Source organism: Lottia gigantea (genome assembly GCF_000327385.1).
Source record: "Lottia gigantea unplaced genomic scaffold LOTGIsca_1, whole genome shotgun sequence".
In the NCBI taxonomy this organism is placed as follows: Eukaryota; Metazoa; Mollusca; class Gastropoda; family Lottiidae; genus Lottia; species Lottia gigantea.
In genome coordinates this window covers 3474246-3500906 of record NW_008706746.1, presented here as the reverse complement: position 1 = coordinate 3500906, position 26661 = coordinate 3474246, and the positions used below count along the sequence as shown (strand labels likewise).

At 33.7% G+C, this 26661-nt stretch overlaps 4 protein-coding genes across 4 annotated transcripts in view; 2 read left to right on the top strand and 2 right to left on the bottom strand.

Annotated features, from left to right (window-relative positions):
- Positions 1–5715: 5715 nt before the first annotated feature.
- On the top strand, positions 5716–6096 carry LOTGIDRAFT_98064 (hypothetical protein; the record flags this gene model as incomplete). The annotated part of the gene is made up of 1 exon (XM_009045571.1): positions 5716–6096. A coding segment is annotated over one exon (381 nt), but the record flags the coding sequence as incomplete, so codon positions are not given.
- A 1831-nt stretch (positions 6097–7927) lies between these two features.
- On the bottom strand, positions 7928–8748 carry LOTGIDRAFT_152102 (hypothetical protein; the record flags this gene model as incomplete). Its single annotated transcript, XM_009045570.1, has 5 exons — positions 7928–8040; positions 8073–8126; positions 8159–8212; positions 8429–8470; positions 8529–8748. 5 exons carry the CDS (start codon positions 8746–8748, stop codon positions 7928–7930), a joined length of 483 nt encoding a protein of 160 aa, XP_009043818.1.
- A 1180-nt stretch (positions 8749–9928) lies between these two features.
- Positions 9929–14991, bottom strand: LOTGIDRAFT_102305 (hypothetical protein; the record flags this gene model as incomplete). Its single annotated transcript, XM_009045569.1, has 7 exons — positions 9929–10798; positions 11106–11215; positions 11534–11774; positions 13184–13443; positions 13900–14173; positions 14398–14629; positions 14798–14991. The coding sequence occupies 7 exons, from the start codon at positions 14989–14991 to the stop codon at positions 9929–9931; spliced, it is 2181 nt and encodes a 726-aa protein (XP_009043817.1).
- An 11138-nt stretch (positions 14992–26129) lies between these two features.
- Positions 26130–26661, top strand: part of LOTGIDRAFT_227923 (hypothetical protein) — a gene marked incomplete at its 5' end in the record, with an annotated part of 22354 nt that continues 21822 nt past the window's right edge. The window contains one exon of the mRNA XM_009045568.1: positions 26130–26199. Within this exon, the coding sequence (XP_009043816.1) occupies positions 26130–26199 (70 nt within the window). The remainder of the gene's footprint in view (positions 26200–26661) is intronic.

Below are 26661 nucleotides of genomic sequence, written 5' to 3'. Positions count from 1 at the left end.
CGAAAGATTACGATTCAGCGAACAAGATCCAGTAGTGAAGTTCCAAAGGTTAAATTCGCGTTCTGCGTTCTACAAAGTCTACGGTTAAAATTAGGTTCTAGAAGACTCAAATTGAGTAAATAAGTTAGGAGATAAAACACGTAAAAATACTTTAATTTTATAAGATTAGTCATTTCTACGTAAGAAATGACCACGCGATTTTAAGAATTTATACAATCAGATTTGGATCCTACTTTGAACCAAATACAGCGCCATAGTTTCGCGGGGAGTGTATCTATCGATCTAATTTATATGGGAATAGCATCACGGATGAGCCAAACAGGACCAAAGCTAGGAATGATTTTGTCTCTGGGTCAATAGAGTTTCTGTAATGCCCTCTGTAATTTATTAGTGATCCAGTCGCATTAATGTTGTCCACAAGCATGAGTTTCACAGTTACCACAGCCTCTTAAGCTCTGCAGTTAGCTTGTGTGTTTGCAACTGATGAAATTCTATGACGAACATCCAGGCATTTAAAAACACCGTAACAAGTTCATAGTCTTCTCTGTTATAATGTGGATTTATCACATGGCGATCACAATCTTCTGTAAACCCTATCTCTAGCTGTCTATGGCAAAGGTCTTTGTGTCCTAAAACATAGTAATGTGTTTTGTGAAGTGCATATACAACCACCAAGGCCTTACCTTCAATAGGAGTATACCTGATTTCAGCTAGACGTGTAAATCTTTTGCCAACAAGACATAGTTCCGAGTCATCATTACAGCAGGTAAATGTCGTGCGCGAAGCAGATCTTGCTTACTCTATTCGAAACGCCATACTTCCTTTACTCCAGAATTTGTCATTCTTTGGATGAGATTTTGTGATGAATTGTAGTGCTTGTACGGATTTTTACGGATTACTTAAGGATCATTGCGATCGACAGTTGGCCAACAAAATTAACTTGATCAAAACACGAAATATTTCAGAATCTGACGTAAAAAAAACATTCGACGAAAGCAAAAAAAGTCATCGACGACTACAAAAAGAAACAATACATCAGTTCGCGCGAATCATTGATAATTTGAAAGTGTGGTGTCCTGGGTATTCCTCGAAGTCTACCTGCCAACAATCTCACAGAGAGAAGCCATCACGCCACCGTCGTCCCACCAAAGCGGAAACGCACGCCATCATCAACACAGTTACCCAGGACCTCCACCGACACCGAACAAAAGACCTAATACTAGTACCATACCAACCATTTCATCACCAAACTGATTCCCCCTTCCACACCAACACCACAAAAATGCAGTCCAAAATTAAATCCAGAAACCCCACAGCCTAAAACCAAAACCCGCTGCGGTTTGAGTTTAGGAAACTCGCAATCTCCATGTAAACCAAGGCGCAACAATAACCAAAAAGATAAAACCAAATGGTCTCTACCTACATTAGTGAAACCAACCCTTATCATTGGTTCCTCCAACATCTGTAATATCCCAGCTATTGATCCTGATACAGAAGCCGAATCCTTTCCGGGTACCATTTAATTTTTTTAAGATTTCTCAATCTACTATTCCAAAGAAGGTTTTATTTCATATTGGATTGAACGACAGAGAGGTATCTTGTGAATCCAAAGTCGAATGATGGACTTGAGTTAGTAACCTTAGAAGATTTAACGACCTTTTATATCACAAGCCTTCATTCGACGCGAAAACTATTCCCCGTTTCAATGGAATGATTGGTTTTTTTTATCACATCCACAGGATGGCCTCCACTGCCAAAGCTATTTATTCTAAATAATTTAAACTAAACGAGTGGCCATAATATTATGATTGAATGCGATAGTCTAAACGAAGAAGTTTGCCGTTTACCACTGATAAATAAAAAGAACAACTTTACCAATTTTGAACGCTCTGTTTTGACCATTTTGAAAAACGATCGCACTATCATAATCCATAAAAGTGACAAGGGCAATTGGGTCATTGAAAATCGAGATGACCATATGTTAGAATTGGAAACTCAATTAAACAATTCAAATCACCACCGCGAACTAGATCAATTAATTATTATGGAAGTAGGTCAACGCCTCATTTATACCTCACCAAAAATTCACAAAAATCCTGACTCCGACTCATGCCTAAGGGCAGACCGATTTTTTCTGACTGTTGCAGCGCATGCTACAAAGTTTCCGAATTCATTGACCACTTTTTACTGCCATTGGCACTACCGATTTTATTGAAAAAATAAGGAAATTGAATATACCAGATAAATTCATTTTTAAACAGAAGATCCAAGTTTACGTGGTAGTGTTTCTTGGAAAGATTAAATATGTATGCTTTCAGAGACAAAGTTAATTTCTTCATACATTTTTTATGGCTGGAAAAGTCATTTGAGGATGTTTTTGCATCAACGGCAATGAAGTATATTCAACAAACAACATACGGTTTGTCTTAATATTTTCAAGGAGGCCAGGCCCACGATGCATCCTTGATGCATCTTTCAGATATATAGCTCTCTAGAAAGCTCCAACTGTAACAAAAATTTTCGGGTTGTTTAATTTTTAGCTTACATTGATGCAAAGATGGTAAAACCTGTGTCTATCGATTTTTTAGGTGATTGGATAATTTTCATTGGTTTTTGTAGCGATGAACACACACAGTGATTTCTCAAAAGTGTCAAAATTGTGATCAGAAAATATATCATTCTGAATATAAGAGTTTTAAGTCCAACTTCTCTGCACCATGTGGGCTAATGAAGACGGACAACGCCATGTATGCTGCAATGATACAAATTTTTCCAGGACAGCGTTATTAGCCTGCTCTTTTTCGTTTTTTCACAGCACACGGGGCTATGTTTTTTTATTGGTAAATGTTCTCTGATTTGTAATGTAAATAAATACCAGACAATCGTAGTTCGAAGAATGACTTCGATTAGTGTCTTAAGGAGTATTGGAAATCATAAATAATAAATTCATCACAAATAAAAGTTTTCGAACTCATAAAAGTTTAATGGAAATAAACACTTTGTAAACTGTTAAACGATTGCATTTTTAGAAGATATTTTGATAACCTGTTGCGGTTTTTTTTATATAAACATAAAATATTGAATATCCACCAATAATCTGGTGATAACGTCGATTTACCACATTAAAGTAATGTACTAGTATATAATTAAAGGGTTTTAAATCTTACAGTGTTAATGACAAAACCGATAGGTAAGCTTATATTTAAATGCAGTGGGATACTTAATTAGGTTCTACCATGGTCCCTGAAACTCTTTTCGACTTAAAAGGTGGCCAAGTTACCCATTCTGTCCAGAACTGAATTTATTACAGAGACACATAACCGGAAACAAATATATAAAACAACCTCAGGCTTCGTAAGGGTCGTGCTATTCTTTGATTAATTTGCGGTTAAGTGGCACTTGGGATCCACAAAATGACATAGAGTGTTGGATATTATGATGGGCTAATTTTTCAAACGCTTAATGTGCTGATACTTAAAAAAACAGTCATCTTCAAAGGAAATCATAAGGGGAAGACAAATTAATCTGCTTCGTTTTTAGTAGCAATATTTCATGTGTTTGATGTATTTTTGGTAAATAATCAATTGTGCTGAATTTTAGATAGGCTTGTCACCGCTGTCTTACCTAGCTAAGATTCATATATTTTTCTTGTTTGATTAGGTCGTAAATAAAGAGGTTAATAATGTCAGAAATTTATTTTAAAAAAAAAACTACTCATATCGCTAAAACAGTTTATAAAACAGCATATAAAAAGAATCAAAATATGAAATTCTCATTTTAATCAATTGAAGTTTTTTTGCAAAATAACAGCCACATTGCCTCAGTTGAACCAGTACGGAGGTGTCTTGCAAGTGGTCATAACCTTTTATTTAGGTATATTTGTAACACTCTAAAATCAGGATTTGTAAAATTCAGTCAAACATATACCCACATAACATTTAAGCTTACATTGTACGGAGTGGGTGAGTTGTGATCTAGAAGTGGAATTGAGAGTCGACGCCAATTAACTTTTTTTTTACTTTGAGTTGAGACAAATTTTTTTGATTGTTTTATATCGATATAACGATGGAATCGAAACCTAACATATACCATATCTAAATAACGGTCATCAAATTCGTATTAGTTCATATCTCACCAATTAGGTTAAGTGCATACATTACGCATATTGAATTACGGTATATCACAATTCATATATAAAATGTACGGCGTATAGTATCTACAAAAGCACTACCAAACTGAGAAAATCAGAAAACAGAAATGGACTTCCAAAAACATCAACAACCATCTCCTAGGATCGTGCACAATACCTCAGCCAGACCTACTTTAAAAAAACTGTATAAATTTTGTTTATATTCAAGTTCGATTGTAATTTAATATGCTGCTTCTTAGAATAATATTTCAGCTCGATTATTCAATAACAAGGACTAGATTATTCATTTACCTCAATTGTACATCGCAAATCATAGTCATAGATTATAAGCAATTGGTTAAAGATGTACAGATGGATCGGCAGATGGATTTATTTATGTTTTCTCATAAGAAATATGTCTTTACTAGATGTAACTGTAACGTGGAATCGTTATACTCCACATTTAACTTGTGGTAATCAAGTTTTAGACCCGTCTTTGCGATTTCTGACAGTCAGTGTGTTGAGTAATTTAGAATGTGCCAAGTACTGTTCTAACAACGTTCTCTGTATTTCATACAATTACTTCACAGACAAGAAAAAATGTCATCTTCATAAAAAAGTTATGAAATCAGATTGTAGCAATGCTGAAAGTCAGTCGAATGTGTTATATTTTGAAAATGCAGAAAAGGTAAGGCACTATCCAATTCCGAAAACGTTATCAATACTTACACTACATCAAATTCTAGTAGTCATTTCAGTATATCGTTTTGAACCTATGAATGAATCGCGCAAACCTAACTGGAATGTTTAGAGGGTTGTTAATCTTAGTGCCAAAAAAATCTTATTAAAAGTGTCTATAGATTTATATATAGGGATAGATGTGCCATTTTGGGTGGTTGATATGACCGTGTCTCAAGAAAAGATGACTCATCTTTTTAACTTGCAAACGCTTATAATTCTGGACACATGGATTTGAAGGCTAAAATTTTGACGGTGAGCTGTGAACATTGTTACTTATTAGCTTAGCTGAGGTAAGCTGCGATTAGTAAAAAAAATTGGCGCATCTGTCTCTTTAAAACTATTTAATGAAAACGGATTTTACATGGAGATGATTTTGGCAGAATCCAGTGTAGATATATATATATATTTTTCTAAAATGATTATGTGATTTTTCAGACTTGTTACAATAGTGGGGAATTCAATACAACCACCTTAACTTGTAATTGTGTTAATAGTTATGTCGGAACACAATGTAAACGCTTAATGACAGGTAAGATTCATAGGCCGTTCTTTTAACTGTTGATTGTTCAGGTGTTACCGAACTATCTCTGATGCATAGAAATGGTACCAATAGTGTTAAATGTTTATAACATCTGAACTTTTCTGATTGACACATTCAGTAATAGTCTCTATCTCCTAAAGATAATATCAATATCGCTTTCGATATTCTTACGTCTATTGTAGGGTGTGCAGAAGGCTGTCAGTATTGGTATTATAAAGGTGAATTTCGCAAGTTTACTGTATTACCAAAGGATGCACCAGGACCACTTCAGGTTAATTGTAGAATGGCATGGGGAGCACGTACAATAGTAATGCAACACTATGACCCTGGCGTTGTATTCAATATGTCATGGGAAGAATATAAAACTGGATTTAGCAGTACTGATTCAGACTGGATCGGATTGAGCAGTCTGCATTACATAACTAAGTCTTCACGATTCAAGATTTTTATCGAAATGAAGAATCCCACTACTAATGAATACCTCGCAAATGGTTACGATAATTTTAAAATTGACAACGAATCAACTGGCTATAGATTACTTAGTCTTGGAAATCAAATTAGAAACGAGCTCGACACGTGTTTATTATCAGATCTTATAGGAACCTCATTCTCTACTTTCGACAATGACCAAGACCAGAATGATACAGTCAACTGTGCTGCTGTATATGGTATCGGTTGGTGGTTTCATCCACAGTTTTGTTCTCTGTGTAACCCTTTAGGAAAAATTAATATGGTTTCTGATGGTGTTTGGAATGGCGACCTATCTCATACTCATTGGTGGGGAATGACCTGGAATCCTGACACGGCGAAAATATGGTTGGAAGAGATAAATGAGAAATAGGTTACAATAACTATATATGATTCTTTTCTTGATGAAACAACCTGGTACTGTTATATGTTTCTATTTTCCGATTATCCACGGCGTTTAAAGTATTAAACTATCAAATATCTAACAAATGAATCATAGGACAAAGATTTCTTATTCTTGTGACAATTATTTGGCAAAACAGTATATTTGGCTGAAGTGTGCGCTACCAGCGCAGTATGTGAATTGGTTTTGTATGGTGTTTCTGGCGATTTACCACGCTGACGTTAGAAGTGCTAACAATAACAGATACAATTTTGTTTCATGAGAGCTAAATTAATCCATATACATTTCAATCTCATGTAATAATAGATCTATTTCACCTCGTTGATTTGACACTATACAAACTTAGACTATATGCATTTACAGTTGGAATTTCTTAAACGAAACCATATTTTTTGTTACAATCCTGGTCATCTAAAGAAAAATTGACACCATATTTTAACACCATGCAATGTTGCATTTCATGTATGTTATCGAGATTAAAGGGTAACTCAGTAATCGCATCGCCATTTAACCATTTCCAAACCCCTTCTTCAGATTGGCCTGTTGCTCCAACAAAGGTAAATAAATCCATTCCTTAAAGATAGATTGATATTTCTATAAAAACAGAATGATATAAAAGAAACCAAAACAAAACACAGTCTTATTGCGAGTAAAGATATTTATGCACATTCTGGGACGATTCAAAACATGTACAAGATTCTTCTTTTTTATATTTTTGTTTAGTTGTAAAGGTCATTTAAGAAGTGTAATCCTACTATACCAATACAAATAAAATCGGGTCCATGTAATAATTGAATCCATATAACACATACGTTGAATAGGTCGAACTATTCTAATCTACTCTACTCGACTCGACTCGACTCGACTCGAATGATTGAGTCGCCACTTTTGTTTTATAATTTCGCTTAGCGAATTCAAAGCTGCAGTGCCAGCATATAACAGTACAAATGACAATGAATTATCATTAAACCATATTTTGAGTGGGCTATAATTTCCACAAGCAATAGCGTTATTGCCTTTTTTAGGCCAAATTATGTTGCAGTGTAGACTTTAGGGATCTCCCTAAGTCGTGATCTTATGTTTGTAAACATCACATCCCAGGTGAATCCAACGGCGAGGTACACAACGTAGGTCAAATTGATTATGTAATAAAAGTTGAACCGCATACGTGTCTACAGGCTCACTCGTAGTATCAATCCCCAATCCCCTCGTGCAATATTTTTATGCCATGCCTTATTTTCCAACATCCCTTGCTAAAAAATAATTGGAATGAAATGAAATTCTCGTTCTTGTCTGTAACTTATCCATAATCGACGATAAGTGGTTACAATTACATTAATTTGTATATATAATCAATGTGTTCAATTCTGTAGCTGACAACAGACAATAATATTTAAGATCAACTGATTAAGACAACATTGGTTATAAACTTATTTGCAATCTTTAATGAAACACCCACGATAGAATCCATGGCAATACATGACAATTTTTACCTGTATGATAATAGTTAAGTCTTAGGTCACTTATTTTATTAGCCGAATTTGCCATGTATAGATGACCACCATCTCTTTCACATTGTTGCTGACATTCGTCCCATTCAATGTGTGTGGAATTATATTTAATGCAGGCATGACTATTGAAAGTTTCAAAGTATCCAAGATAGGACATTTAGCTGAAATAATACAACTATTGAATTATATTTACTATATATTTTACTAGTAGGATCTTCACTGTATCTAAAATGTATAGGACATTCAGCTGAAATAATACAATTATTGAATTATATTTACTATATATTTTACTGGTAGAATCTTCACTGTATCCAAGATGTATAGGACATTCAGCTGAAATAATACAATTATTGAATTATATTTACTATATATTTTACTGGTAGGATCTTCACTGTATCCAAGATGTATAGGACATTCAGCTGAAATAATACAAGTATTGAATTATATTTACTATATATTTAACTAGTAGAATCTTCACTATTATCAAGATGTATAGGACATTCAGCTGAAATAAAACAAGTATTGAATTATATTTACTATATTTATTACTGGTAGGATCCTTACTGTATCTAAGATGTATAAGACATTCAGCTTAAATAAAACAACTATTGAATTATATTTACTATATATTTTACATGTAAGATCTTCACTGTATCCAAGATGTATAGGACATTCAGCTGAAATAATAAAGTATTGAATAATATTTACTATATATTTTACTGGTAGGATCCTTACTGTATCTAAGATGTATAGTAAATAAAACTATGGCCACCCAAAGCCGGCTGCCAACGTAAATTCGGCCTCCATACAAGTAACATTGCATTGAGCTGTTGCTGACGTATAGAGAAACCGATTTACAAGTTTCATGGTTTCGACATTTTTCAAGACAATCCTCAACAGTTTCTTCATTGGTTAAAGAGAAGTAGTCAAGTATTAGATTTCCTGAATATGGCATTTTCATGTATACGCTATCCTTACATATACCATTTAAATGAGACCAACTTGATTTTACAAGTATGATGACTAACATATAACAACTGTAAAAATTCATCTTGAAATAAAACGACGTTTGTTTTGAACTGATTTGATCCAAGTCGAAAAGTTGGACAATTTAAATCAAGAAAAAAAGACTTCAAATTTTTAGTTCAACAGTTTAAAGTTCAGTAGCTGTAGCAACAGTGTCGATTGACTACAGAATCCATATAAATCCTCACAACACGACAACGCTGTTTTGTGAGTCTTGTCGTTGATTTTAATTCTATAATACCCATAAAGTGGTATAGTCGTCTATCGTCTAAATATCTGCTTTTCGAACTTAAAAAGCTTTCAGAATAAAATCAAATCAATCCAACGTTGTTAAACTGGAATCCACAGTTACAAACGGAATTGACGATAGCCTAAATATCCGAGCAGTTATTTACATTCCATTCAAAACATGATTTCTCTCATAATATTACCACCAGTAATTAATGCACACAAGAAAGTTTATATACCGGCCTGGATACTTGGACTGTCGTCAATTCTGTCCGTAAATTTGTCTTAAAAATACAGACACATACAGAATTGCCATTACGATTAGCACTAAGGACAGCCGAAATGGAAATATGTTGGATGGAAAGGGAACTATCTTAGACAACTATATCCCTTTAAAGGCAAATTAAACCGGACGAGCGACTTTCTTTCTCCATTCTTTGCTTTTAAGTTGCTTATTTTGAGATTAATCGGAGATCGAAGTCAACGACTGAAAAAAGGGACCATGATATAGATCGATACAGAAATATTTCTTCTTGAAAGCTGAGCAAATGGTCAAAGCAGAATGGCATATTAAGCATATTATATTGCAATAACACATACTGATATAATATATCGTTTTGATTTAACAAAAAAAAAAATGCATTTAATAATTGAGAATAACTATATCGTTTTCATGGTTGACCACATTTGTAAAATTAAGTCGGGTATATCATTATATAGATTTTTGATCAACATTGTTTTACATCAACTTCAACGTAAATGTGACTAAGAGTCCTAAGGACGTGCAATAACGTTACATTTTACAATTCTTTCTGGGACATTCCATTATTACAAATCAATACACGTTTTTCAATTATGTGCTTCGTTATGTATTACATAAATTACAAAATCACACAAGATTTAGATTTTACTGAATCGTTGTTGTTTTCTTGGTTACTAAAATTATGAGCTTGGTGGTACTGCTCGTTAAAATTTTTAGGGGGAGGATGTGTGTGGGGAACTTGTGTATCTGATGATGGCTGCCCTGGTACAGGTGTACTCTTCTCATGTTCCACATCTGACTGTATCGGCGGCGGCGGTGGGACAAATCGTTTGACTTTTGGTGTATCACCGAACTTTGATCCTGGAGTAGCAGATTTGACGTTACTTGAATTAGTCGACAAATGCATTTTTGTTTGATTTTCATGGCTTTTATTGGTTTCACCGGTTATGGGAGGAGGTTTTGGCTTTTCTAAATGGGTCGATTTTGTTCCTTTCACTATCTCTTCTGATTCTGATATATCTTTGGATTTTTGCTTTTCGTTTGTTTTGCTGGTTTGGTCTGGTAATATTTCTCTCAATTTTGACTGTAACTCGTCAAATTTAGTCCCAGACCATTCCTCCTGAACGTTATCATTTGAATGTAAATCAATGTACAACAACTGAGTAAAAGTCATACTCATTGGGCCTTTTGGTGGCCACGGTATATTCTCTAACAGAAGGGGTATGATTGGGCGTTTTAAGGAATCACAAAGACTAATTTCACGTCTACAATTCAATGAGAGTGAATATTTGTCAGTGACACAAGATACAACAACTTTACATCCCCGAATTCCGCGATCTATTTTATCATACAACGAATCACCACCACCCATTTGATAGATATCCATCCAACAGTGATATCCCAATTCTGTTAATTTCTTATATAACTTCATCACATTCTTCTGTTTATCCCACTGATAGGATATGAAAACAGCTGGCGACTTTGTGTCCTAAAACAAAAGAAGGATAGTAGTCCACCATTGACCAATGGGTACGATCATTAGAACCAAAGCAAGTGCAGAACTTGCCAGTATGTCACAATAGCTCTGATTCCAAAGCTTAGTTCATTTAGAGTGCATAAGTTTACACGTATTTCAATCTCTAATCAACATGAAGTATTGCAAGTGGTTCCAAAAACATTAAATAGGTTAATGAAAACTACATATACCATGCATATAATATTAGCTATGTGGAATATGCAAAATTGGTGTTGAGTTTAAAATCCAGTCGCAGAGTGACTTCAAGTAAATGTTATACCTCCCTTTTCTCTGAAGATTCGACGACTTTCCTATGTTTTCCACCTTCGAATGTTTTTGATTTGTCAATTTTTAGTTCATCAACAAGAGGTTTCCACCAGTTTCGATATACTGTAAACACAAAAAGGTTTTAAATTATGTAAATAATAGTGCAATGATCACATTATGTGTTTCCAGAGTTTTTCCATGTTTTATGACTTGTATATCATAATTCAACGCAAACAAGACAAATTTAAAATCAACTCTAATCGATGATGCAAAGCCAGAACGCCGTTCGATCTGCATGCAATCTTGTATAAAATGACGTCATAATTGGACTAGAATAAATTTCCCAAAGGGAAGGTTCTTGAATCCTAGATTTTACTTTATGTGGGAGGGTTTCATCCGTGGTAACAGAGGGACAAATCAGGTCAAGGATATTGAACTTACATTTAAATACACGAGATTCATCTGGTTGGACACCATTCATACTAAGCTGCATCAAGAGCTCCTGGAATTTTGGTATTGGCCAGAATCTATCATCTGGTGCAGCTTCATCATTTTCAGTCTGATAGAACTGTATATAGAGATACTCGCTAAATATTGGACCCATTGAACCTTTAGGTGGCCAAGGACAGCTTTCTAATAATAATGGTATGATAGGTTTCTTTAGATTTACAGACAAATTCACCTGTATATAAAGAAAAAGATGAAAAATACATTGTACATCGTTCAGATTAATTAATTTTTTATTTATATTTAAATCACTAACGAACTACGCAAAAGGAAGAAGTGTTAAAAGGGGTATTCTGCTTTTTTTGTAAAAACAAAATCCATGATCAAAAACGTCGTAAATTATACCTGAACATATTTATAATGTATATTCTTTATCAAACTGAATTTATTTTTAAAAGGTTAAATAAAAACGGAGAGTACTAATTGTTTCTTAAGCAGTTTGACCTAGTTTTGGTATTTGGCTTTATAATGGCTCAATATTATTAGTTGAAACCTTAAGAATACGTGGTAGACATATTTCTCTAAAATTAGGGGTTTACTAGAATCCGTAAACTAGTTTTCTAACAGCTTCCAAAAAGCATAACGAACTTCAAAATCTTACGTAATGTTTTTATACGCCCACATTATTATGGGTCGTATATTGTCGTCGCCCCTTGTCCGTCCGTCCGTCCGTCCGTCCATAATTGGCTTGTGAACGCAATAGAGACAACAGTTTTTATCTGATTTGAATGAAATTTGGTGTGATCATTTATATTAATGAGATCTTGGACAAGTTCGAATTTGACTATCTTTCGATGAACGATTTATGAGTTATTGCCCTGGATTTGTGAAAAACTCATCAAAATTTGTTTGTGAACGGAATAGAGACTACCGTTTTCATCCGATTTAAATGAAATTTGGTATGATCATTAATAATGATGAGATCTTAGTCAAGATTGAATTTGACGATTTTTTGATCAACGGAATCTGGGTTATTTCCCTTGACTTAGTAAAAACGCATCAAAATTTGTTGGCTTGTTAACGCGATAGAGGTGACAGTTTATGTCAGAATTTTATTAAATAATGTGCGTTTGTTTAAATCAACAATATCTTGCACAGATTAGATTTTTGGTTCGACTTGACACAGATTGATGACCACCCTTGATATACTGAAAATGTATCAGGAAATTGGGCGTATATTGCTGGGCAACCACTCGTTAAATATTTTTGGAGTTTAAAAATTAATGGCTGGATATTTTACTTAAAACTTTAGATACGTTAAATGGTACATTTCTCTTACAAATTAGAGCAAAAACAAAACCCTACAAATATATGGGAATGTCCCGTTTAACAATCAAGTATTGTAAGCGGATTTTTCAATTTCAATTCTAATCCTATTAGATTTAAAGTAAAAATGCCAGTCAATAAATATTATTATGTATATTGACTGAGCCCCGCAACCCCATTCGTAAAATCCCGTCAATCATGCCAGAGGGTTTTAGAATGCCCTGCTGATTTTAAGATCGAGTATAGTAATTATAGTAGGCTAGTGATAGTAAATGAAGTCTTCAAGCTTCAAAAAAATAACAGCTCAAAAAACCTTACCTCTCGATTGCAGTTTGGAGATTGAGCATACTTCTCAGTAGTACAACTAATAATAATTTTAGCTACTCTAATACCCTTATCAATCTTTTCGAAAAGTTTATCACCACCACCCATCTGACCAATATCCATCCAACATGAATACCCGGCCATCTCTAGATGATTTCTAAGTAGCTTCACTTCTTCCTGGTGACCCCATTGATAACTGAGAAATATTGAAGGTGGTGTGATGTAGTCAAACTCTTCATCCTCTACAACTGGTTCTAAATATATCATTAATTGAACGGATTAGACTCCATTATTCTGAATAATGGTTTAATTCTATACAGTTCATAGCTCTAGTTGATATCTGAGTTCGTCTCATGCTTCAAACACGTGTTTCCAAATACAATTTTAATCATATGAACAATGGAAGCGACCTGACTGAAATCGTATGCTTGAAACATATAGATGTTTAGCCTATAAGATAAATGTCAGAAACCAATACCACTATAGAAGGCGATTTTGATTTAATAGGGTTAGTATCCTCTCCAAGTACATACATATTTATCGATTCTAATCATTTACATATCAACAGATAAAGGATTATAAAGAATTTGTATAAGATGTTCTTGTTTTTTGGCTTTACTTATATAAACTACTTTAATCTTGTACTGGCAGTTCGGCTTGGACCAGCCGCTTTATAGTTGTAATATTTTAAAAAATGGAAGTTGATATACCTGATGCCTTCATTCCATTCTCAATAATAATAGCAGCGTCCATCCTACTCATTTCTTGTAAAGCTGTCAACAGTCCGTAGTTTGCTTCACTAGTTTTATGTGTTGTATACCATTCATTCAACATTGCCATACAAGGATCCGACTGTTGAGACCAGGCTCGTATATCGTCTTTGGAATAACCCAGTCGGCTCGATAATAATCGCCAATCATGTTCAGACTTTGGGTTCAGCAGTTTAGAAACATCTTTGGACCAATATGGAGCATGACTTAAGGTCTAGAAAAAATAAAAGATAGCCTTTAATTAAATACATCTTTGTTCTGCAGATTAATCATGGTTTCATTTCGGTGAATGTATAAAATATCTTCAGAACATTAAGATCACCACCAAAATAAAAGAATGCCAAATATCTTATTTTGAGAGACATTTGTGGCTCCGTTGAATGATCCAATTTTACATTTATGTAAAACTTCATAGATCTGGCAGAAATCTGAGCAAACCTTTAAATCAATTTCTTCAACTTTGGTAACTGTTGCTTTCACAACATTCCCCAGTTTATCCAGCTTCTTTCCTTGACCTTTGACATCTTGCTTAATGTTAGTGATATCAACTCTCTGTTTTGTCACTTCCTTCGTGACTATAGTTATATTCTTTTCATTGCTGGTGACACGAACATCCAGATTGTCAATGTCTTCTTGTTGTGCGGCCAATTCATCTTTAAGTGAATCCAAACTGAAAGTACAATAGTTTACGTTACGGCTATGACAGACTTATTAGAAGAATACAAATGGGAAATTTCAGAAGAAAATGGCATCTGAACTTAAATTCCCATGAAATTATCTTCACATATAACGATTAATTAACATCATAGAAATAAAGGAAATTAAAGCCTGAACCAACCTCCTGCCTTCTAAGAAGTCAATAATTGCATTACATCCGTCTTTCACATGTATTTCTGAAGTTTTCTGCCTTAAATTTACAACGAAAGATTTATGTTTTGTGACCAGATCTTTGTATTTAAAGGTAATTCCTTTTATCTCTTGGATTATGTACATCTCTTTAATGTTATCGCTGTTAGTTTTGGTAAAATCCATGAAATACTCCAGAATCTTTTCAGCTACTTTCTAGAACAGAAAAAACAATCATAATTATTTTTGATCGTTCACTCTGACTTTTGTCTCATCGTGAATAAGGCAACCATCGCCACAATAGTTGTTAAATGCTCATTTCATGGCTTTCGCTAAGGTGTGTTAGGGCGACCGTACCTGTAATCGTCCGTCTTTATTAGACCAATAAGTAGAAAAGTTGGGCGTCTTACAATGTACTTTAAACACTAAACTTCTTTCAATTACTCACCTCGCCGTTCCTGGCAGCAATATATCCCAATATTTTGAATAGAAAGTAGTAGTAATGTTCATTGAAAGCTTTAGTAATAAACTTATCAACTTGTTTTAAGAACAGAGCTGAACGCTTAGACGCCAAGGGCTCCAATGTTGTAATACCATAATTACTGTATTGTGGGTCCCCATTGTACATATTGTCAACTATCATTTCTACGTTAGCTTCAGTAAATAACTGAAATGCAAAAATATGATCTACTAGTCTTCCAATTTAGGCTCGTGTTCAACCTGTATTATACAACTGGATATTACTAGGATTTATTATAATATGTATGATTTCATGTATTCCAAGATAAGCAATAGAAATGCTATAATATGAAAAACGAAAACCTTGATACAAGATTAGGGTTGAATTCGAATGTTTTTTGTTGTGTTTGTAATCATTCAGACTCAAACAATACGATCAGAACTAAGGTCAATCTCTGTCGAGGGACTTGTTTAAGGTGGAATGGGGTGTTTGTGAATGGATAAACAACAGTTTCAGGAATTATTCCGCCGTATTTATTTTAAATTTGAAAAGACTAACTACGATTAAGAACGATATTTGCTTGTTTATGCTATTCAGGAATTTAATAAAAGATATGAACGGTTTACGAACCATTGGTTGTTTTTTAGCGATAGCAGTCAATAACATATAAATAGTTGTAATAATATTACTGTCTGCATCTTCAATCAGGTCTATCAGCTTCTGGAAATAATCCTTCATTGCTTCGGGGTTCTCATTGTAAATAGCTGGTAAATTATCTGAATTAGTAAACATAATCAGGAGCAACGCTTCTTCTGAGGTAATAACACACACACAGAACGTTATATGAAAAATATGAATATGAAATAATAATAATAATAATATGAAATGATAATATGAAACTTGTTCAACGGATAATTATTAGTTCATGAAATAGGTCATTGTAAGGATTCCAAGTTCTCACAATAATTATCTTCGTGCTCATTCTTAAAATCATTGTAGTTTCTTTTTTTGAGTATGATGACACAAACCATGTTCGTTTTTCATTTAGTTTCGGTTTAAATTTTCTTCAAAAGATTTTCTTTATAGTTTTTGTATACTTACACAACAGGTGGCTTTGTTGCTTGTCCAAAAAGGCCTCTAAGATGACTCCCAAATACGGAGCAAGAGCAGGTGCTGCCTTTGTTCCAAGCTCATTAAAAAGCATGGCTCCTCGTTGACAAATACCATCATCATCGTGCGTCAAAGTTTTTAAAAATAATTTGATGATTTGGGGATTTTTTCTTAGTTCATCTTTATCTGCAAGCTGACATAAAAGTAATTTTCTTACTGCAATCGGTCATGTCCATATAAAAAAAACGCGGTGAAATGCATAACTATAATATAATATGTATGTTCGATATGTATTTAATTAGTTTGAATAAAATCTTCTGGCAGCAAATATTATGTACAAGATCTTCGACCAACAGGAAACATTTCATGATATTGGCACACAAAAAACTTGAAACACGGTTAATATATATTAGTTTGTTGTGTAATTTTTATACGCCCACATGAAAATGGGGGGGCGTATATTGCCGTCACCTCATTCCAATGATTCGTCTGTCTGTCGGTCCGTCCGTCCACAATTGCTCGTAAACACTCTACAAGGCACAATTCTTGACTGATTTCGATTTGGTATGGTTGTTTGTAATCACCTAAGGATGAACCCTATTGAAAACAGACGAATCGAAAAATATTTACTATGAGTTATTGCCCTTGTTCTTGAAACGCTCGTAAACACTCTAGAAGGTGCAATTCATGACGGATTTTGATTAAACTTGGTATGAGTGTTCGTTATCGCCCAAGGATAAACCCTATCGAAAATCAGAAAAATTGAAAAATATTTAGTATGAGTTATTGCCCTTGTTCTTGAAAACGCGTTCAATTTTGGCTTGTAAACACTCTAGAAGGCATAATTCTTGATGGATTTTGACGAAACTTGGTGTGAGTGTTTGTAATCACCCAAGGATAAACCCTATCGAAAATCAGAAAAATTGATAAATATTTAGTTTTAGTTATTGCCCTTGTTCTTGAAAACGCGTTCAATTTTTTGTTCGTAAACACTCTAGAAGGCACAATTCTTGACGGATTTTGAAGAAACTTGGCATGAGTGTTGGTTATCACCCATGGATGAACCATTTTGAAAAATTGAAAAATAATTAGTATGAGTTATTGCCATTGTTCTTGAAAACGCGTTAAAATTTTAGCTTGTAAACACTCTAGAAGGGACAATTCTTGTCGGATTTTGACGAAACTTGGCATGAGTGTTTGTTATCACCCAAGGATGAACCCTATGAAAATCAGAAGAATTGAAAAATATTAAGTATGAGTTATTGCCCTTCTTCTTGAAACCGCTTTCAAATTAAACACTAAAAGGCATGATTCTTTCTGGATTTTGACAAAACTTGGTTTTATTATTCAATCCTGAAGATTGAATATTTGCCTTCTAGAGTTTTCACGAGCTAAAGATTGAACACGTTTTCAAGAACTAGGGTAATAACTCATACTCAATATTATTCAGTGTTGTGCTAAAAGAAGAGTTTAAAAGAAGTGTATGACTGAAGGTTGAATATTTCATACTGGTGATTGTTATTGTACTGCTAAATATTTTTATTCAAAATCAAAGCTGCCAGTGGGCGTATATTACCTTGCCTGGCAAGCTATCTTTATATATATGTACATACCACTTTCAAAATACCGCCGATTTGTAAATAAAGATCATAAAATACACCACCAGGACTATTTTCATCCTTATCTATGAAATCTCCTTTTAAGACAGTTGTGGTAAAATCTATCAAAATCTTGATTTCACTCTCTGTTAAATCTTTTCCAGTTCTAAAATTAAAAAAACGTTTTTCTACACAGGTTACGATACAAAACGATTAATATATTAAGTGTCCATACAATGTCACAGTGCTCTATTTCATAATGGGAGTTTCTAAACGTCTATCAAATTTAGATGAGAATTTTTATTTGTCACAAGTTTACATAATGGATTTCATATGCAGGTCACAATGTTAAATATTGAGATTTCTATAAAAGGTCACGATGCTTTGCTATTAAATTTAGAGTAGAAATTGTATTTGTCATTATATCATATAAACGATTTCATTTGCAAGGCCACAATGTTATATCACAGGTATTTGAAGTTTCCCTACTAATCCTACTCATTTCCTAGTTAAAAAATAAATTTGGGAAATTTCAGATACCTGTGGTTATAAAATAGATTTTCTAGGTAGGTAGGTAGATGACAAGTTACGTTCGCTTCCAGCGGATGCTGATATCGCAAACATATTCTATAAAATGTCTCAATTTATCTTTTAAAGGGACAGATTTGGGAGGTTGATTTGAAGGCTCAAATTTCAACGGTGAGCTGTGAAAAGTATTAATAAAAATTGCCATTTCTGAGACTTTAGTGCGCTTGGTAAAAACAAATGGCGCACTTGTCCCTTTAATGGTATTCATATCATATTATATATAGAAATTCGTGCACGGATACACAGTCATGTAATGGACATCTTTGTGAATACGCAGTCCACATAACAATGAATATAAAGGAAGAAAATAATAAGTTTTGAAATCTCTAAAAGATACATACACCAGGCCTTTAATACAATAGTTGCCTAGTTCACCCAAACCGCGCTGTGAATAATATATAGTCCATGGATAGTCTTCAATCTTAAGGATATCTGTCAATCGTACAAATGAATCAAATATCACCATTCTATGTTCCTGAAACGTTTTTGAATTGCAAAAATTATATCAAATAATCATTATAAGCTATGCAGACTTTGTAAAAGTTATTTTCAGTTGACAGTACAAGATACAGAATGGCACTAAGTGTTCTAAAAGAGTAGCCCTGGTCCGATGATAGCACCCGTTGCAAATATCACAAAGCGTTAATAATCAAAGGGAGATAAACGTATATTTGTTTGCAAACTGACGGAAAATCGAGATAATATGTTTTAAATTCTTCAGACGTTGTGGATTTTCATGTTTAAGCATACCTTGATCGTGATCACATCCCTCAAACTTCTGGCCCCTGTCTGTACACTTTCAAACAAAGGTATAGCTCTTTCTTCAATAATAACTAAAACATGGTCGGCTATCATATCTACATATAGATTAATTATCTTAGCTTTTCTGTAACAAAAATAAAATGTTATTTTTCTTATTGACAGAAAGACTACAAGCTTATAAAATTGTAGATTCAGTTTGTTTTTATTGTACATAACCTTATCTTATATCCTTACTTTCTGAAATATCGTTCTATACCCTTTCTTTCCGAAATATCGTTCTATATCCTTTCTTTCCGAAATAAAGTTCTATATCCTTACTTTCCGAAATATCATTCTATACCCTTTCTTTCCGAAATAAAGTTCTATATCCTTTCTTTCTGAAATATCGTTCTATACCCTTTCTTTTTTAAATATAGTTCTATATCCTTTCGTTCTGAAATAGCGCTCTATACCCTTTCTTTCTGAAATATAGTTTTTTTTTTCTGAAATAAGCTTAGTTCTATATCCTTTCTTTGTTAAATATTGTTCTATATCCTTTCTTTCTGAATTAGTGCTCAATATCGTTTCTTTGTTAAATATCGTTCTATACCCTTTCTTTTTTAAATATCGTTCTATATCCCTTCTTTTTGAAATATCGTTCTATATCCTTTCTTTCTGAAATAGCGCTCTATATCCTTTCTATCTGAAATATGGTATTTTTTCTGAAATATAAGTTTAGTTCTATATCCTTTCCTTCTGAAATATAGTTCTATATCTTTTCCTTCTGAAATATAGTATATATATCCTCTCTTTCTGAAATATACGCTTAGTTCTATATCCTTTTTTCTGAAATAAAGTTTTATTTCCGTTCTTTCTGAAATATATGTGAATTAAGGTAATTTTTTCTGCAATAAATGAGAGCCGATACAAACATGCATTAGCCTAGTTCATGGTTTAGCATGTACAAAAAAAAATGGGTATCCTTCGCTGAATTCTATGGCACGTCTACATAACGTTGCAGTGTCGTTAAAACTTTGGCAACAGCAAACCAAAATTATATAACTTACGACAGCTCCTTAAGAAAATTTTCAAACATATCATCGAGTCGGCTTCCTTCATCTCTAGCTTCACGACTTCCAACTGACTTATAAATGCGCTTTCGACATATTTCTCCCAGTATAAATTTACCATCTTCCTTGTAATCCTGCAAATGTCGAACCACATTAGAAATCGGTCAAATGGGGCAGATATGCTGCAATAATGGGACATAAACGATATACTAGGAAGAAATCAACAGAATATATTACTCATACAAATAGATTCGTTGGATTAAGAATAAGTTTTCAAATTATTATTTATTGTTCATTCAATGTGAAACGATTCAAAATATTCCACTTAAAGGAATCGGTTCCTACCTTCCACTTAACGAATTTCGCCATGTCGTTAAGGGTGTAATATATTGCATCGTTACACGCATGACCATCAAACTGTATAGCCGCTGTCAGCAATCTAATCCAGAGATTTTGGTGGTCTTTCGAACTGAAATTCAAATTAACAAGGAATTGTTGTCAAATAAATCATCATAAGGTAAAAAAGATGAAATAAAGAAGATGAAAAAATAAAGTTCTATTTGCTCAAGATTGAACAAATGAATACGCGCAAAAAGGGAACATTTGTCAGTACAGTGGCCTTCTTTACATGTATTTCGATTACATGTTTCGAGGGATCTTTACCATGTTCAAAGTATAACACATAGCCTTCCTATATTGGCCCATTCAAGCAAATATGTGGTTTATACTTTTTAAAATATATAAAAACATACCTTTTAGTAAGTTTTGTCAAGAGATCACGAAGAATAGGTCTAAGCAAGTATTCTACATAACTCCCGTCTTCTAAATTTTCTAGAAACTCAGCAAAAGTCGATGCCACACTCAGAAATATCCCATTTTTGTCCTGGAATGAAGGGAAAATATCGTATTTGGTCAAGGAATGTTCTGTCCTGTGTGTTCACTTATGCTCACTTTCTTCACCTTACCATGTGACCAAACCGGATTTCAAACTGCTGTTAAATGATTATTGGGTATCATTGTTTACACCTTGCGATTACATATTTTAACTTACCTTGATATTGTCTGTTTTTATGTTTCCCCAATAACGTGCAACTTTGTCTACTATGGAATGTGCTTTTGGTCCAGTTGTTTTATAACATAACTTCTTTATAAAATCCAACGTATCTAGGTATAATTCGTCAAATAAATTGTTGGCTCTGTAAAAGCAAGAAATGCAATTTTCTATTTCGTTACATCAATATCTGACAATAATAAATACTAATAATAAAGACACCGTTTACTTGTGTACATCAATATCATGAGAGACTAAAACAGTGGCGTAGCGCAGGGGTGGGGAGGGGCCTCGGCTCCCCTTTGTTTTTTAGAGGATATTAGTTATAAATTTTTATTATCTAGGAATGAGGAAAATGCATCTAACGTGAGTGAATAATTTTTTCATTTCATCTGTCCTAAGGGATTTGTAAATATAACATAATGCGACCATAAATATCGCTATTAGCTACTTACTTCATTGCGTCAATTAACTTGTTTATTTGTTCGTCAACGACCTCTACACATTTTTTTGAGTCTGATTCTGAGGCAGTTGTCATAACAGATACCAATGTACTCATAGAGCGTCTACAAAACTCAGCATTACCCACTGCCTGTACACAATGCAGGAAACAATACGTAAGTCATAGATATACTAAGCCGCACTATTGGAGGAAAATGGTACAAAATTGAACTGAGATGATATCAATACATTGTCTTTGTAACAATTCTAATAGACAAGACACCACCCAGTTGAAGTTTTAAACGTGATGAGTCTTGTCAGTGTTTGAAGATTACTGTTTATGTAATAAAATGAAGAAAACTATTGAAATATATAATAAGTTTCGGGAATTCGTGTGTCTTTGAAATAAACAGTGTAGAGAAATACCAATGGTAATCAAACAATAATATAATATGTCTATAGAATTATAGAGGAAATATTGAAAAAAGAGTGTTGGTAAATATGGTAACAAACAGGGTACACTAACCGCATATGGTTTTCTGTCCATCAAATAATATAATTCTGAAGAAAGGTCTTTCATTGAAGTTTCTATTTCGTTGTTTTTACCGATCTTATTGGTTTCAAAAAATAAATATAAATTGGCTAAATCAGTCTGAAGAAGTGACCAGTGACTGAAAAAATCAATTTTGAAGGTTAAGAATTTACAGACAGCTTGTAGTGTAAATCTGATAAATATTGTCGAAACTTATTACCGCTAATTCACTATACATTTAAAAGTTATTAGTACCCAAAATAGAATAGAAGTCCACATAATCTACATGGTAAGTTCCAGTGTAGTGCCAAAACTGGTACAATGTTTAGCTTCTGACTTACGGTGATTTTTTACAGGAAGCAACTATATAACCGAATCCCGGTTTTAATCTATTCTCAAAGTCACGACTATTCTCGCCTTCTACTGGTTGGAAATCTTTTTTAAAATGGTTAAGAATTATCCTCCACGTTTCAACTGGTAAAGTCTAAAATGAATAAACATACAAGAAAATAGTCAATCGCTTCCAATGTCACATTACCTTTTGAGGCATTTCACTATGTTAAGCTTGTATTTTTAGGCCCTGTATGGGGTGGAAGCATTAAATGGAGTGAGATGGGAACCAGGGTTTTTATTCCTGAAAGCTTAACTAAGATAAATAAGTTTAAGAAATACAATAAAATTGCCCCGAAGGCCGGTTATTCGGGCAAGGCGTTTGCATAACTGTCATAACAAGGTTAGAAATTCGGGCAACCTCGGCTATTTTGCCTTCTGTCAGACCTTGCTCTGCCACTGCACACAATACCAATGACTTTACACATGACTATAGAATGTTGATACTAGTTCCAAATATTTACTTTTAGATATTGGTGAAAATGTGAATCTTCGTCACATATAAACTTTTTCCATGTGTTAAGGTGGGTACTTCTAGGACCAATGGTTGTTGATTCCAGTATCAAAGCCAAGACTTGCTCTTCTATCGGTTGTCTGAGTCCATCCAATGCCGTATCACTGGAAAAACAAACAACCACTAAATGTAAACCTCATATTATCATACTTAAGACTGCTCCATGAACATAAACATATTGCCGTTACTTGATTGTGATAAATGTTTAAATGTTCGAAACTATTTATTGTCAAACTGAACTAATGTTATAGATTGTTTAATTACTTTAAAACTTAAAGGGAAATGGTCATTTGCTCTTCAAATTGAAATAAACGTTAAGTCTTAAATGCTATTCATATCTAAAATTGAACTCTTAAGTGTCGAAGTGAGGATTTTTAACTCGGTGAAGTTCTGCTCAATTTACAAATATAATATGTTTGTCGATCATTATTAATACCTACCATGTAATTTCTTCAATCTTTTTAGCTGTAGCCATTGCCATATGGTCAGGATCATGCCACGTGCCACTATTATCCGACTCAATTCCGAACCGCTCGAAACAAATCTTATATCTCAGAGCATATACAGCATTAGCTAAATATGCAACGATATGGTCTGGAGGCATACTATCAGCTTTAAGTTCCCATTGATCCAAAATAGACAGATAATACTCCCGTTGTTCAACATTAGGGTTGTGGAAATTGGTGGCATTGATGACGGCTGCTAGATCGGCTGAAGATTTAATAAATAACAATTTTTTTTAAAATACCTAGTGTGGTTTGAAAAATTGAGTTTTACATCTATCTCTGTATCCCTTGTAATGGGCAATGAAACAAGCATTATAATGTGTACTGACGTAAGTTCACTTACTTTCAGCGTTTTTATGTTACGTGCCCTGTTAAAAACCTCCTGCAAGCCACACTCTTCTGTATATAACTTAAGTGATTATTCATTTTAACTGGAGAGATATTCGATTCGGATTATTTGGCTTCACAACAACTAGCCATATGAAGTGTGTGTTGGTAAAATAAGGGGGCGATACTCCTAAATTAAATACTTGTATATAAGTTTTAGATTAATGTAACGAATGGTAAGTAGCCTATAGTAATATTTCATTGTCATAATAGTCGGTTTCAACCCAATGTTAGGCTAATATACTACGAATATTTGTCTTGAATTATATTCAAAATAAAGCATATTATTTTTTGTTCTTTTGGGAATATCAAACGTACTGAACATCCATTCAAACGTATAGTCGTATTATACACGTACCTTCATTAACTTATTTCATGCGCACGGGCAGGTAAAGACAACGGTGACATGCATTATCCCCCCTTACTTTCTAATAGACTTACCGTTCATTTTTGACCTTTCGATATGCAATTTGCAAGCTCTATTCGTCAAAAATCAAGTATGATATTTTTGTTAAGCCATGAGTATGGTTCCTTTTTATCGCGAGACATTACAGATAATATATAGGCCACTGTGATCGATGTACATTGTTATTCTTCTGTCATGACAACCAGTCAACATTTAATTTGCTTTATAATAGTTCACATATCTCACTGCATTTACAAGTTATCATAATAAATATATCATCTGACACCACGACTACGTCATGATAGACAGATCACGGGTGAAATAAAAGGTCTGAAACGAATGATTAGTTAACCGAATGTTTAATTGATTGGAATGTCTGTGTCATGAATCATATACTAAATACAGTAAAATACTTATCACTATGGGTTTGAGGAAATATATAGTTGATGTTATCATTTTATTGAACATTATAGTACAATAAAATATTTTGTTAACTAAGCAATTTAAAACATCCTATAAGTTCAAATATAAGATATGATATAATATAATGTAATATTCTGATAAATAAGCTATTTAAAACATCCTAAGCAATCCAAAGTTCAAATATATATTCAAAGATATAACATAATATTCTGTTAAATAAGCATTTACTGAATTTCAACATCATATGTACCAATGTACTAATATGAGCACTTATATGTTGTGATCTCTTCAACGGAATCTAACTACCGGTACTTGAAAATTAAACCTTGACCGCCTTATTGACCATGAAGAGACTGTTACGAAAATCCGGAATAAACGATTTTGACATTATCACTTGTTATAGGTTTATATCTTAGGAGTAGACGCTATCATGATGAGCCCTATAGTTGTATTAGGGAGTCTCGTGATTTTTATCCAAGCCGTTCGAAGGTAAGAAATTGGTCGTAAAAAATCTGCAGATATTCGAGAATTTTGCCGGATCGTCATAATATTTTACTGATTTTTCTTCAGATAAAAGACTTTCACGATTTCAATTTAGACCCTGACAAATTTATTATTGGTGCCTCGTATTAGGCCTGTAATGTTGCCGTGTTCTATTTTTTCACGTCCCATTAGAAACTGATGACGTTTGAACTCCCAACTGTTTTGTTGTTAGGGTTTACTGCAATGTATCTTCACCTGATGATGATATGTTTGTGACTGTTGCATTTTGCTATGCCTGTGGGATTAATGCATATATTTATTGGTGTTTATTTTAAACGTCTTTGCTTCATGTTAGATCACTATTCTACCGGTAGTGTGCTGGTATAGCTAGCCTATCTCTTGATTGACCATTGGAGACAAATAGCATCACCAGCTTTTACCGGACATTCTCTGTGCTAAGTTTTTAACAATTGAATATAATTTACATGATTTAATCAATATTTTATTTGTTCAAAACATATAATCTGAATATAAATACCGTTTCGGAAATAGGGCGAGGCAAATACTAACTCGTCACGTAATTCTATGTGGTATTGTCAACCGTCGAGCTGATGATATACCACTATGTTTGATGGGGTATTTGTGCGGGAAGAGAAACTCCAAATAAACGTCTTGAATTTTTGTTTTTCAGTGGGTATGTGATATCCATGCCAAAAGATGTCCAACGAGGTAGAAAAACCCCAGTTTGTTTTTCATTTCACAATAGTAAAGAGTATGTGAAAGTTAGTTTGAAGTTGTCAAAGGGGGACAATGCATATTTTTATGATCGCAATACGGTGGGATATGGTAAGCTCACTATTTCTATACTTTTCAAGTGCAACTCATTGATCCTTGATAAGGAATGAATAGTGCTCAGTGTAGTATAATAGAGAATTCAACCTTCTTGCTAAAGCCATTGTTTTAAATCCTAATTGGGGATGATTTCCCATCAGTGAGAGCTTCCGGATAAGGTGTGTACGATTTGTTTTATATCAAGAGTTTGTTTTTGATGAGTTATATCCTAGAAGAAAGCAACGACTTATCGAACAAACCCTTAACATGCACTGTTCTATTGTTTGCAGTAGCGGGCCATGTACCCGCACCCCCCCCCCCCCCC